Raw genomic sequence first — 15,179 nt, 5'->3', positions numbered from 1 at the left:
TGTCGGCAAGTAATCCTTGAGATGTGAACGCTCACTTGAACAAGGACAGGCAAGATATGCCGAGCGAGGCTTATTGTGAGTAAGAACTGAGAGAAGTATTCGGGTAGGACCGCCTCAATAAGGTTGAGACTTCGAGAACACCGAGGAATATCATTTCCTCTGCTGGAAGAACGGAACATCCCGCAAGTGCATTTGGCACTAAGTTTTAGGGGAAGTTTGTAAGGCGGGACTCCACGACCGTCAGGCACGGAGGTATAAATTAACTGGGCGATGTCATACATAAATTCAGCGTTGACGGGTCACAACCTTCAAGTTAGTGTCCGTGAGAAAGGGACTGTTCCCAGAATGTCCTACACATCCATGCTTAATTCATCACTCTTGTCTTCTCCCGGTCGTTGCGTCAACATGCTTCATTTGCTGGTTCTCTCGGTCCTCGTTGCTACAACTATCGGGTACCGTCTAACTGAGTACACAGGCAATCGCTGCACAGAAGCTGAAACTGGATTCCATCGGCTTGCAGGAGCTACTGCATGCAGCAAACTCAATACTATTGATGCAAAGTCAATACTAGTGAAGGTTGACAATATCTACGACGACCAACATTCAGTTATAGTGTACGAGAATGACGACTGTACTGGATCCATCCTCGGAGTCATCGAGAACATGAACGGCTGCTTGAACCTCCATGGTCTTAACAATGTCGTCGGCAGATCCGTAAAGATTATCCCCGGTACCGTGGGTTCCACAGTATTTGCAAATGAAGGATTTGAGACCAATTACCTATACAATCTTCCTGCGCAGGATAGAAGCCATATTATGGTCCCTATTGCCCATGCTTTCTTCCGCACAGTTGACATCACCAATCACGCGGACGACGGTACCTATGACGATGAAGCCTTTGACATATTCATCACCACTGAGCTTGATCATGTCCTCCGCTTGGAGAGCAACGCCGCAATGCCTCTCACAGAATTCGACAGCTCAGAATCCATCCATCTCGAAAGGGCCGATCTACTCGAGCGGATATCAGGAGGGATGGAAGGGCTCGAGGCAGTAGCAAATTCGTTCGCGATGCAAGTGTCAGAGACAATGAGGGTCATCTATAATTCGTCGGCCCACCTTGCACAGGAAGTGGAGAATACATTCAAACGTGCCGCCGAGCGAGCGTCGAGCAGGGGAGATTTTGACTTCTTGTACTCCCAAAAGAATCAGGGACGTCTGGTCAGGAAATTGATTGACTCGGCTCAGTCGCAGGGCCTTACCAACGCGCAATGGAACTTGAAAGATAAGCGTGGCAGGACGTGGGAGGTAACTCTCAAGATGAGAGAGCATAATGAGTATGATGGCGGGTCATTATGGGGTTGGTAGTGCCAAATATCTCATATTTGGCGTTCTAGTCTGGCTTATCACTCCCAAGACCTGGTGTCTCCTAAAAATTCGCATCTCAGCATCATCACAATACACCAGTTATGCCTCTGCTCAGCATTGGCAAACCAAACGTACTACATACAAACAGATTTCTTTGGTGAAGAATCTGAAGAATAAGGAATACATCCAATGGTAAAGAATAAAATCGACATTTATTGGTTGTTTTCCCTCCCCAAAGCGAAGTTGTTGCTTACATCATTTAGTAATCCTAGAATATAATGCTTCTTGATCGCTTGACCCACATAACAAGTCCGATGTGGTGTAACGGCTAACATCGCCGTCTTTCACACGGCAGCTCGGGGTTCGATTCCCCGCATCGGAGTTTCTTTTTTTGTTTTTCTTTTTCTGCAGTAAACAACAACACTAATTTCCACAATGGAAATTCCTGTTCAAAATAATTATCTTTTCTTCAACTATAATGACAATCCCCATTTTGTCTTTTTTTGCTCTTGTTATTATGCTCGACAGTTCCACGCTACACTATAAACTACTAGTCACGCTACGTTGGGTCAGACTTGATCTCATCTTGGCACTTAAATGGTAATGATTGTTAGGGCGCCGTTACTATATATAACGAACTAAAACCATTTATAACGAGAACTCAAACCACGCAACCATAGGAGGACCAATATTATTATCAAAAAATTATGAGCTAGAGTATACAAATGATATCGAAGCTGATGCAATGTGGATCAATATTGTACTAGAAAAAGTATAATAATAGATGGAGAATAATGACTGCTACAAGGCAAACCCCTAACAACCACTCAATCCACCCCCCAATAACGGCAAAAAAAACAACTCCGCAGAACTCCCACTCTCCCCCCGCAATCCCTCCAAATAAGCAGCAACGCCATCATCAATCCCATACTCAGCTGCCATAATCAACCACTCCTTCCATTCCACCTGCTGAAATTCACTGCCCTCCTCCTTCTCCAAGAACATCCTCAAATCACTCGCTTTGAACCGCTTCTCCCCACAAACATGCGAATATCGTACTCCACCCGCACAAGCCTCATCACCACCAACAACCCTCCTCACCACCATCTCAGCCGCTTTCTTCACCCCAATCAAATCAATATAACCCCTCCAGGACCAAGTCTCAGGGATAGCTCTCATCCGCCGACTCAGATCTAACACAGATTCAATAACACCGCCACTCGTCGCTGCCATGGCCATGTCGCCTTCTCCAGTAATAGCAGTAGGACGATAAATACACACCGGCACATCGGTGTATACTGTACTAGCCTTCTCAAGAAATACCTCGCTGGCCCATTTACTAGCCGTGTAGCCCACCGTATGTCCGCTAGGTGATCCGTCCATGGGTGGGGGATAACTGGCTACCGAGGACTCAAGGAACTCGTCCTTCCCAGATAAGGATGTCACGCTAGCAGTGGAGATATAGTGGAAGGGGATGCCGCGGGAAATGGCGAGATTGAAAAGGAATTTCGTGGAGTCCACGTTGGGAGCACGCAGCGCCGAGTACGGCTTCACAAATGATACGTCGGCGCCGTTGTGGATGATGCAGTCGGCAGTGGAGGCGAGGTGAGCGATTTCGGCTTCTGTGAGGTTGAGGGTCGGATGAGAGAGGTTGCCGCTGTAGAGATGGACCTTGGGGGATATAAGGTGCTCAAGCTGTCGGGGGGATCCGTCTGCGTTGTGGCGGATAGCGAGGCAGTGGATGCGGGTTATGGAGGGTATTGAGAGGAGGTGGTCAAGGAAAGCAGTGCCGTAGAAGCCTGTTGCGCCGGTGAGGATGACCTCTCGGGGTGGGTTGAATGGTAGTTGTGTGTGAGGATCTGAGATGGTGATCAGGTTGTTGAAGAAGCTGGGAACGGCGGTTTCGGCCTCCCAGTCGATGAGGATGGAAGCTGCTGGTGCTGGTAGAGGCGGGGATGATGCTCGGTGCGCGCTTGTGGCCGCTCCAATCAACTGGGCCATCTCACTCAGGGTTGAGCATTGGAAGAGATGCACCACGGGTACGCTGACCTTCGTGATTGCTCGAATACGTCCATGCAGCCTTAGGATCTGCAGCGAGTTGCCTCCCAGGTCGAAGAAGTTCGACTGCGGTGTGATTGAAAGCCCCGTCGCTGGGAGAAGTTCCTGCCATAACTCTTTCAATTTCATCTCAATAATGTTTAGCGCTCCGGACGTAGACGATACGCTTTGGTGTTGATGGATCTCGAGTCTAGCCAGGGCTGTACGATCAACCTTGCCGCTGGTGGTCAGCGGGATGCGGTCGATAGGGGTGATCGCCGTGGGTTTGGCGTATGTGGGAAGTGGAAGGCCACTACGCAATGCATCGAGGAAAGAGCCAACATTCGCCGGAGAGCCGGAGGTGGAGAAGACCACAAATGCTACGAGGTATGGCTCAGGGTGGCCCTTGACGATAACTGCAGCCTCTCGTAAAACACCCTGGGACGTCTGGACAAGCACACTGGAAATTTCCTCAAGTTCCAATCGCATTCCTCGCAACTTGATTTGGGAGTCCCCTTTCAGTCGCCCGCGGTACTCTAGGTTACCGTTCGGCAGAATGCGGCCGTAATCCCCAGTCCGATAGATTCGGATGCCGTTGAAGACGCGGAAACGGGCAGAAGTCTCGTCTTCACGATTCCAATAACCAGATGATGACACGGAGCCCCCGCTAATGCAAATCTCGCCTGGCCATCCAGCGGCTACCGGCTGCAATTGATCGTCTAGGATGTGGATCGCATAAGTTGGCAGCGGTTGCCCAACTGGGATTGGATCGTGACTGTCATGGAGATTATTTCTCTTGTAGTCAATCTCTCCCATCGTGCAGGCGACAGAGGCCTCGCAAGGGCCATACGCGTTTATAAGTCTCAGACCGGCGACATTGAGTCCCGAGAAGCCTTGAAGTGTGCCAGAACTCATTTTCTCCCCACCACATAGGGCATACTGCCAAGATGTGCACTTTCTGAGCACGGAGGCAGCTTCACCAAGCCACAGGGCATACTCGGATGTGACGCCAAGAGTAAGACTGACCTTCTCACGTACCATCCACTCGGCAAGCTCTATCGGATCCTGACGATTGCTGGTCATGACTAGGGTGCCTCCGTGTAGCAGACTAACGCAGATCTGGAACAAGGATGCATCGAAGTTGTGCGAGCTCTGCTGCAAGACTACCGGTTGATCAACGGGGAATACCTGTTGCACTGCTGCAAAATGGCACAGTAAATTATCATGGCTGAGCAAGACTCCCTTGGGCACCCCGGTTGTTCCGCTAGTATAGATCAAGATGGCCGGGTCCTGCCCGGTAGATCGATCGTAGTCCAGCGTGGCAGGAGATGGAGGCGGCAAATGCATCTTGAGTTCCACGACTTGGGGCCCCTGATCGGCCATGAAATGCTCCACTCCCGCTTTTGAGCGGCACACTAGAGCCGCGGGACTGCAGTCTTTCAGGATGAGGGACAGCCGCTCTACACCATGCTCGAGGTCTGCAGGAACATAGACTGCCCCAAGCCGCCAGATAGCCAACAAGGCGCAGACGGTGTCGACGGACGGCCCGCACGCCACCACCACGAATGCTCGAGGTTGAACTCCGACTGCGAGGAGAATGTCCATAATGGAGCGCACTCTGCTCTCCATTACGGCGTAGGTGAGCTCTCTCCCGTTAGCATCCTTCAGTGCGACTGTATCCGGATAAGTTGCTTCGATTCTGGCAATCCACTGGGTAAGCCGATCAGACTCTTTCTGGATGGCGCTCAACTTTGCCTGGCTGGTGGGCGGCTGACTCGGGGCCTTCAGACACAACGGCTCCAAGCATCGGTACTGCTCTAATTTGAGGTCCGAGTTCAGGGACACGGAGCTTAGTAGTCGCACATAGAGGTCCAACAGGAGCTGAACATCATGCGCGTGGTACAGGTACTCGAGAGCGCCGAAGGTAATGACCGTCGTGCCGTCAGGGTTATCCCGGACGGTGATGACCAAGTCATGCGGCTGACGAGCATCCTCGGATGTCGAGTACTTCAACACCGCCTCATCGAACATGATGTCGTGCGTGACACCGGCAATGTAGTTGACGACAATATCAAAGGGACGGGATGATTTTGCACTACCATGAGCCTGGCTCAATGCTCCCAGCACGCGAGACCGGGTATCCTTGACCAGGTCTTTGAACCCTTGCGCCTGTTGTGGTTCGAACATCAGCGGCACGACCTCAACCATCAACCCAACGACCCGTTCAAAGCGCGGATCATTGCGATTAGCGTGGGCGATTCCGAGACAGAATCGGTCTACCTCGAGGGTCTGTTGAAGGAGGAGCTGAATGGCAGCTAGGTGGATGTGGAAGGAAGTGGCACCGGTGCGGGAACTGATGGAGCGCACTCGACTCGCGTCCTCTGTGCCTAGGTACGAGCTGACGCGGATGGTCTCATAGCTCGTGCGCGTGCGGGTGCGGAATCCTGTTCGAGCAAATGGGAATAAGGGTAGATCGTCGGGCAATTGACCGTCTGTATCTGTTGAAGATGGCCCTTCATTCCATGCGGGTGTAGTAGCTTCGCTGGTCGAACCCTTCTGGTTGCAGAACGCGCTGTATTGAGCGACCACTGGCGACAGACTCTGACGGTCCTTGTAGGCGGCAGCAAACTCGCGCAACACCATTTGCCAGCTCACACCGTCCATTATAAGATGGTGATAGCCAAAGATGATGGAATGGCGTGCAGATCCGTGGCTGAGGATAGTGATTGCCATGGTTTGGCCCTTAGCGAGGTCGAACGCTCTGGTTTGCAGGGCTTCGAACTCTGTTGCGATCACGTCCTTGTCATCACTCTTCATACCGACCTCCCTCCATGTAATCTGAGGCTGGCCCAAAATCACGCGCCGGGGAACTTGATCGTGGGGATCAGTAACATAGGCGGTTCGCAGCGACTCGTGCCTCTGCGCGACCTCGGTGACTGCTGCTTGAAAGCGGACCCGGTCCAGTGGGCCATGAAGCTCATACTGGATTGTACAGTTGTACATGGCCGGATCATCCACGGATTGCAACATGAACCAGATCTTTTCCTGCTCAGTGGACATTGCCGCCATAGTCGGAGTAGACAGGCCAGCCACTGGCAAAATTTGGGAAGAAGTAGGGGTCTCAACGGCGTGGCTTGTCTGCGACGATGTGTCACTGAAAGGGGTTTCCTGCGTGCGGGCGACCGTTGAGATCGTTTCAGTCGCTTCATCCTCTTGCAGCCGAGGAGTTGGAGTCTCTAGTGTTTTCAGAACCTTCACACTTTCCACAGTTGAAGCCCCCTCATCACTCTCCGCTGCTTTAGCCCTGAAGACGTGCTCGGCTGCCTCACGACATACACCACGGACAGAGATGCCATTGAGGATCTTCATCACAGAAATTTGGAATCCCAGCTCTTGGAAGAACCAAGTCTTAATTTCGATAGCGAGCAGTGAGTCTATCCCAAGCTCTGAAAGGGCACGCGCCACATCCTCGATCGGTCCTGTAAGCTGGAGTAAACCTTGTAGTCTCACAACGAAAGCCTCCTGAATAAGGTCCTCTGCACGTGTTAATTCAGAGGTATACCGGAGCTGTTGCCCGAGGGTCACCGCAGCATCTTTTACAGCGCCTGCACTCCGGCTGGCGTCCTCTTCGGGAACTTGAAAATGTGAGAACCGGGGATCATGGTACCATGCAGGCCGCACTGGGCCCGGGGGAACATGGAGCCCGGTGGAAAAGCAAGAGGAGGAATTGGTAGACATGTCGGGCCGACCCAACCACATGGCTTCGGTGAACATGCAATGGAAATCGGGCTCGGCAATGGGCATTAGTCCTGCCTTGCGCAGTGGCTCCTCGTAAACTCGCTCGCGCGAGACTACACCGACGCCAAGGATCATGCCGATGTCGAAGCAGGATCCTGCAAGGCCGCGCTTGCGGCGCTGTTCAGCGAGTGCTTTCATATACTGTAGTGTGTTAGATGAAGTGGAAACAAGAGGAAGTCCTGTAAAGGAATATTCACTCACCATATTAGCAGCAGAATAATTACTCTGCCCGGCATTCCCAATAAGGGATGCCGTGGAAGACAGCATAATGAAGAAATCGAGCTCGTTCCCGGAGAATAATTCGTCCAAGTTCCTGCTTCCCCTAACTTTGGGTTCCAGTACGCGAATGAAGTCTTCATACGCCATGTTGACAAATATTGCATCAGCCAGGACCATGGCCCCGTTCACCACGCCGGCAATCGGCGGCATGGATTGCAAAATGGTTTGATGTGCAATGCGCAGAGCCTGCATATCGCAAACATCTAAAGGTAAAGTCATCAATTGGCAGCCAGATGATTGTTGTAGTTCTTCATGCCACGGCACGGGCTTCACGGACCGGCTCGCGATGACTAGATGTTTTGCCCCGTTGGCTACTAGCCACCGACAGAGAGATTGGCCTAGTTCTCCGGTCATTCCGACTAGGAGATATGTTGCGTCACGGCGGAGGATTGTGCTGGGATCTAGGCGATGGACGGTCACAAGGGGGTTCTCTTGGGGAGTGTAAGACTTGACAGCGCAGGCTGAGTGACTATGAGGAACGACGGTGTCGGGCTGCATGATACCCTGCAAGGCTGCCGAAGATATCAGCCACTGGGTCCAGAGCATGTCCAGCACATCTCTAGATGACTGAGATGGTGAGAGAACATGGCCAATTGACGCTCGCTCTGAGAGATAATCATTGGCGGAGTGGGTAGCACATGTCTTTGGGATCGCGGCGAGGAGACGGTCATGCAAAGGTTGGAACTCGGTGTCTAGGTTGATGAATTTGCTCACGCTTTGTGGCACCATAGACATGAGTTTCCGTGTTGGTGTATGTGAATGCACATATATGATCGACTTATCCCATTCCATGGCTCCCTCATCGGACGTGGCCAGTAGGAGTGCCCGTTGATCGGACTCCCTGGACATGGCGAGGACTCTTAGTAGCCATGGATCATTTGTAAAGACAAGTGTAGTGGAATAGCAAAGAGATGCCTGAACGCGCTCAGATATGTGCAATGCTACCAGAATGCTCAAAATCTCAGGGGCACTGATTCTGTGGTCTTGACGGGGACCAATGTCAAGAATGTCGTCTCGTTTGCATACCACGACTTTCTCTTCAGCTGACGAGGAGATAATTAATCCCAGACGATCGCCCTCTGTACACTTGATATTAACGAGACAGAGATATGCGTCGACTTCATTGGTGAGCTTAAGAGCATGGGCGGAACGCGCAATAACACTGGACACAACCTCCAGCTCTGAAGCAGTATCGGACTGCTTTGCCAATGATGCATCAAGCCCCAAAGGTTGTTCGATCGCCCGGAAGGCTGAATTAAACCGAGCATTCATGTCTTGGGCATGCTTCACGCGGGGGATGTAGGGCAGGCCATTCTCAAGGGAGACCTCCCGCTCCTGGCACCATAGGCTAGTTTCAGCGCTGATAGCATGACTGTGTTGGCCATGATTAACAAACTGGGCAAACCGAGTTGCAATCTGGGTGATTCCATTTTCATCCACCGCGTCAATGTCAAGGAAGCCCAGATTCAGACCCTGCAATTCTGTTTGCACGACTCGCCCCAGACCAACGGTCATGGCACTATAAGGATCACCTTGTTTGAATCCTCGCGTCACCCAGTATACATTGTGAGTATCCTGAAAGAGCATCTGGAGCGCCGCAAATTTTTCAGCACTGAGGTTTTGGAAAAGGGGAGCATCGACGTCGGTCAGGCATAGAACGTGGCTAGGGATTTTCTGGGATTTGTAACTGCCAAGATCCTCAAGAGAGGCGACGTTGGTGAATCCCCGATTCCACTTGGACAAATGGCTTCGAAGTGCTTGCAATCCTCGGCTCCCAATGCCAATGTGGCCTCCAATGATGAGGACGTGGTCCTTATCTACGGCTTCGTTTGTTTGGTCCGGATAAGCAAGCGGGTGCTGGAGAGACTGTAAGGAGGCATCCATGGCCCGAGACAGAATTAGGGAGTGGCAGTGTAACCGCGGGTTTCCGGTGTCATAGGCAACACTATCCAAGCCGGAAAATCCGGACTGCTGAAGCAGCGCTTCCCAAATACGTTCTGGTTCAGAATTGACACTGTGGTCGTCCACGAGGCGCCCTTGGAGACAACCAGCGAAGTTGCCACGCCCTGTGATAGAACCGAATAGCAGAAAGCCACCGGTCTTCAAGACGCGACGGCAATATCCTAGGGGAATCGAAGCAGCCCCCTCACCCAACACGCCAATTTGGACAATAACCATATCGTATAAAATCTCAGGTGGTGACGTACCCAAGTCCAGAGTTTCCACTTGCACGGCATCACCGTAAGGCTTAAGGCGCTCTTTTGCACTCTTCAATGTTTCTGAAGACGAGTCGGTGAGTATGAGAGACGTGCAGTTACCATTGATAGCGTCCAGTATGCCTCGTGCAACAGATACATCATCATTTCCGCCGAGGAATAAGAGGATTCGCATGCGAGGATACTTGTGCGTCACCTGCTTCACAGTGCGCACGACATACTCTTGCATTCGCTGGGCCCCGGCGCTTGTCTTCCAGTACCGGTTCTGCGCCGCTTTGAAGGCCGCATGGGCCCCGGGGACCTCACTAGGAGGTGCAAAATGAAGAGATATGGCTTTTTGAATCAACTGCAGTTCCGGAGAGACTATGTCGCCAATAGCCGGGGGTGTGCCATCAATAGCCTGACGGGCGACCGCCTCATATCGCTCCAGGATCGTTGAGTACTCCGTGTTTGGCTTATCGAAGGAGACGACCATTCCTGCATCGATGTCAATCTCCCAGTGAGTGCGGTGAAACATAGCACGGTCGTCCTTCTCAGTAGTGACTGCTAGCGCAACACACCGCAGCGACTCAATTTGCATTACACAATCACCGGCTGTTGTATAGACATCAATGTCACCCACCATGTCTGACGGGATTTTCCGAGTGGGAGGCGTAGCCTTTGTGACATAAGATTCGACCTGGAACGGAGAGCCCCTAGGATGATCCGCGTGGGCGATGACTGCTGGGTTGAATCGTATAGATTGGATCTCCCTTGGCAGATGAGGTGTCCGAAGGCTCCTGCAAGTGTGTAAGTAAGTGCAATAGGAAAGTAACGTAGGTTTGGTAGGACATACTCATCATCCGGAGATGCAAAGGCTACGAAAAGGGTTTGAAAGCATGTATCCAAGACGCCCGGGTGCATGAAGGAGGAAGAAGATGGCACGTGGGCCACCGTTGCCGACGCGTGGAACAGCCTCCGCTCGCTGGCTAGCAAAGAATGAAACGGCCCAGTATAATTCAAGCCCAGCCGGGACATGGACCCATAAAATCGTTCGATGTCTACAGGGGAGTTTCCCGGAGACTGCTGCTGCTTTCTGGGCAGAACAGTGAGGTCAGGACTTCCCATTTCTAGTCGGACGCGGGTGGTGAACCTAGTTGTCAATACATCGGAGCCATCGACGTGACCAGCGATGCAGGTGAAGTTGAGATTAACAATTTCCAAGGCTGACGAGTCCTTTGGCTCTCGTGTGGAATTAGGGCCGAGGTGGCAACGGAGCTCTATGCCGTCGGCGCTTCCATCTATGCTGATCCCGCGACGGATATCCAGATCACGCAGCGCCAGGAGACGTACAGGCCGTGGGTAGGAGAAGCGCAAAGCCGCTTCCATCGCCATTATGCAATATCCTGCAGCTGGGAATAGCATCTCACCTTGGAATTCGTGGCCTTGCAGCCATGGGATCTCCCGCGGATGCAGGATATTTCGCCACCGCCATAATTGCTCAGATTGCTCCACGCAGACGCCAAGCAGCTCATGAGAAGGTGCCCGGGTGCGATATTCTTTCGAAGCGCGCGACTCCCGCCAGTACGGTCGCTCGTGGTCCCACGGATAGCTTGGAAGGACCTTGGGGAGCATCGCTGGTAGGGTGCCGTCTTCTCCATTGATGAGACTCTGGAATACCCGGAGATCGACAGAGGATGGACCGCAGAGCTTCCATACCTCACCAAGACACTTACTCAGACGAAGAACATCATTTTCTCCACGAGTCAGCGCACCTTGGTAGGCAGGTACGTTCTGCTGGAGCGCCTTGAAGGTCTGCCCGGTTGGACCTGCCAACGCTGGATGAGGGCCAACCTCAATCGCGCAATTAAAGGGACCATGGTCCCGGATGGCCTGTGATAGAGCATCCGAAAACAGGACCGGTTGAAGAAGATTCTTCAGCCAGTAGCTGTCGTTCACGCAATCCGAGCTGCAATCCATTTCGAAGCCATGGACAGAGGATATCCAGGTACAAGACGGGCCAGAGGTGCGGTATGCAAAGTTGCGCGCCTGGAGAGCTTGCATGTAAGGCTCTGCACACGGCTCCATGAAAGGCGAATGGTAGGCCTTATCGACCCGAAGTATGCGAGCGAACTTCTGTTGGCGGGTCAACTCGTCTCTGGCAAATTCCAAAGTGAACAAGTCTCCCGCCAGCGTGGTCGAGGAGGGCGCGTTGCTCGCAGCCGGAAAGATCTTCCCAGCATACTCGGGTTGGGTGCAGAAGCGGGTGGCTTCATTAAATCCCATCCCCACGGCCATCATTGACCGCTTAGGCCCGCCCTCCCCGGGGTCTGCACGCGGTGAGTAGAGGCCGCGATAGTAGGCTACTGTGATAGCAGCTTCCGCCGTGATGCAGCCTGCTGCGTAGGCCTACAAGGCGGTTAAGTTAGTTTAGATCTAGGATTGTCACGATGGCAATGGACCAACTTACGGCACCTATCTCACCACTGCTATGTCCAACCACCACAGAGAAGCGAATGCCAACACTGTAGAGCAGGTCGACCAAGGCTACTTGAACAGCGGTAGTCAGTGGCTGGGCATACGTTGACTGCTGACACCTAGATGTGTCCGGATCGGCGAGGATCTCTTGCCGTAGAGACCATGTAGGAGGGTCTGGCAGCTGCTGGAGTATATCATCGAGGCGATCAATGGTCGCCGTGAACGGACCGGGCCGAAGCAGCAGCTCACGACCCATGGTGGGCCATTGCGCCCCCTGACCCGTAAAGACTCCGAGGATCGCGGAATTGTGGGCCTCAGCACCTCGACCGGAAGGCCCGGGCTTCCACTGAGGGTCTTGTAACTGCTGTAAGATTGAGTTGTGGGAAAGACCAGTGACATAGTGCTTGAAAGGGAGATTCGAGCGTTTCTGTAGCGCCAAGGATACTGCTTGCATATCGACCGAGGGGTGGGTGGCGATGAAGCCAGCATATTGCTGTATTAAGCGGGCCAAGGACGATTGGGATGAGGCGGAGAATGGCAAGCTAATCAGCGGGCTTTCAACCGCCGGCTCATTCATTGGTTTTTCGGTGCCTTCTTTTGCTCCTCCATGAACGGAAGGTGCATAATGTTCGAGGATCTGTCATTGCCGTTAGCAACCAGATCATTGGAAGAGACATGGTGGCTTACGCAGTGTGCATTGGTGCCCCCAAAACCGAAGCTGTTGACTGAAGCACGGCGAACCTGCGCCGGTGGCCATGGAATCGGTTTGGTGGGGACATGAAGGCCGTCATAGAAGGGTACAATGTTGGGGTTTAGCCGCTTGAAATGTAGGTTCGGTGGGATGATCCCATGCTGCAGGGCCAAGGATGCTTTGAGCAAGCCTGCAATTCCAGCTGCCCCCTCTGTATGACCGACAACTGTCTTAATGGACCCCACATATAGCTGGCTCTCTTGCACCTGACAGCCATCATTGGATTCAGGGAAGAACGCCGAATGGATGGCCTCGGCTTCAAGGGGGTCGCCGACGGGCGTCCCCGTTCCGTGAGCCTCAAAGTACTGGCACCTGGACAGGTCATCTCAGCAAATGGGAGACAAATGATGAGAGTGTGACATACCGATCAGATGCTTTGGTAGGGTCGAGTCCAGCACGTCGGTAGGTCTGACGGATCAAATCCGCCTGACTGGCCGAGGATGGCATGGTGAGTCCGTTCGTGCGTCCATCTGAATTCACTGCCGTTTCCCGGATCACAGATTCAATGGGATCCCCGTCGCGGAGGGCATCTCCGAGCCTCTTGAGGATCACTACTCCGACACCTTCACCGCGAGCATATCCATCGGCACTGGAATCCCACATGCGGGACTTGCCTGTTGGCGACAGCATGCGTAGATTCGACTCCGCAATGTACATCTCGGGACCAAAAATAAGATTAACACCCGCTGCCATAGCCGTGGAGCACTCTCCTTGGCGCAGGGCTTGCACTGCTTGGTGGACAGCCACGAGACTAGAAGAACACGCGGTGTCGACAGTTACCGAGGGCCCTTTCCAGTCGTAGAAGTAAGACACCCGATTGGACAGAATGCTGCGTGCTGTACCTGTGGCATGATACTGCGCGAGGGCCTCCGGATCCCTTAACTGGACGTCGAGATAATCGGCACACATAAGGCCCACGTAAACCCCTGTGGGAGTCCCTCGGAGGATGTCAATCGAGAGACCTGCACTCTCTAGAGCCTCATAGGTGACTTCGAGCAGTACTCGATGCTGGGGATCGATGGCTGCCGCTTCTCTGGGATTGATATTGAAGAAGTTCGCATCAAAACGACGGGTATCATCCTCGATGAAGTAGGATTTTGTGACATTAGATGTGCCATGATGGGACCCGTCCACGTTCCAGAATCCATCCACGGAGAATCGGTCCCCGGGGATCACCTTTCCCACATCTCTGGGATGTATAAGAAGTTCCCAGAGCTTCTGTGGGTTGGTAGCGTTGCCAGGAAAGCGCGATGCGCTCCCAATAATGGCAATAGGCTCTCTTTCCGGTGCCATAATGTCCCCAGTTGCAAAGTCAATCAATCACCGGGAACCAGCAAAAAAGACAATGTACAATAACGCGCAGGCTAAACAACTCCAAGCCCCTTGCACCTCTAAAGACTGTAAGCGGGGGACGTGAGGGGAACCCATTCTACCCTTGTAGTTTTGACGGACTCCGGAGCCAAACGTAGCTCGCCTGTGATAATCTACGGAGCCTCTCCCAACAAGGGATATTCCGACTTGTCCGCCGATATTGGTAGGCAGTGTAATTTGATATTATCGACGAGGCTAATCTCCCTAATAGCCTGATTCGGAGAGATAGCTCCAAGGGCTCCGTACAGGCGGCTAGTACAGGGCGATTGAGGCAGTATACTGAGTGAGATAATGACCCACTGAGACGAATATTGAGTCCAGACCAATCATACTAACAATATACAGCCCCTATTCTGTCATGTTTCGTACCTGTTATGACCATGTCCATCTTTCCTCCCTCCGGACCGTTACGCCTCCTCGGATACACATAGAAGTTGAAAGGAGCGTAGTATTGGCATGCAGCCCCACCCTGTAACTCGACCATCTAGGCAGTGAGACCGATGAGACTACTGTAGATAAGATTTTAGCACTGACATAGGTAAGACTTTAGTTGTGACGATGATCAACACGAGGAGATCGGGAATTTCTCTGATGTTCCTCACCAGGTCCCCGACGTTGCTGTGAACGCAGTGGTTAGGCAACACGGAGCTCATATCTGGAATTGGCCCCAAAATCTCCAAATGGGTACATTGGCATGTCCGATCATGGATGCTTCAAGCCAAGTGGTGGCTTCACGGAAGATAACCCCTCAGGTGGGATGATACTACCCTATCCTTTGTTTTGGGGGCTGTGAACCAGATGGCAGAAATATATATAGCGTTGCGAATGCGCCCTCACGACAACTTCACTTAGACATTGAACATCAACAACACTTCTTACTGTTCCATTACATTCAATTCTCC

General features: G+C 52.5%; 2 protein-coding genes and 1 non-coding gene across 3 annotated transcripts; 2 read left to right on the top strand and 1 right to left on the bottom strand.

Moving 5' to 3' along the window:
• Positions 1-405: 405 nt before the first annotated feature.
• Positions 406-1,368, top strand: AKAW2_80579A (uncharacterized protein; the record flags this gene model as incomplete). The annotated part of the gene is made up of 1 exon (XM_041681615.1): positions 406-1,368. The coding sequence occupies one exon, from the start codon at positions 406-408 to the stop codon at positions 1,366-1,368; it is 963 nt and encodes a 320-aa protein (XP_041548540.1).
• Positions 1,369-1,678: 310 nt separating this feature from the next.
• On the top strand, positions 1,679-1,750 carry AKAW2_t80018A. Its single transcript has one exon. It is a non-coding gene; the product is annotated as a tRNA-Glu (tRNA).
• Positions 1,751-2,184: 434 nt separating this feature from the next.
• AKAW2_80578S (putative hybrid PKS-NRPS biosynthetic cluster) lies at positions 2,185-14,199 on the bottom strand (the record flags this gene model as incomplete). The annotated part of the gene is made up of 6 exons (XM_041681614.1): positions 2,185-7,344; positions 7,405-10,477; positions 10,534-12,086; positions 12,148-12,792; positions 12,843-13,218; positions 13,271-14,199. 6 exons carry the CDS (start codon positions 14,197-14,199, stop codon positions 2,185-2,187), a joined length of 11,736 nt encoding a protein of 3,911 aa, XP_041548539.1.
• Between the last annotated feature and the right edge of the window lie 980 nt (positions 14,200-15,179).

The sequence above is a fragment of the Aspergillus luchuensis genome, chromosome 8 (genome assembly GCF_016861625.1).
Source record: "Aspergillus luchuensis IFO 4308 DNA, chromosome 8, nearly complete sequence".
Classification (NCBI taxonomy): domain Eukaryota; kingdom Fungi; phylum Ascomycota; class Eurotiomycetes; order Eurotiales; family Aspergillaceae; genus Aspergillus; species Aspergillus luchuensis.
This window is presented reverse-complemented; position numbering and strand designations above follow the sequence as displayed.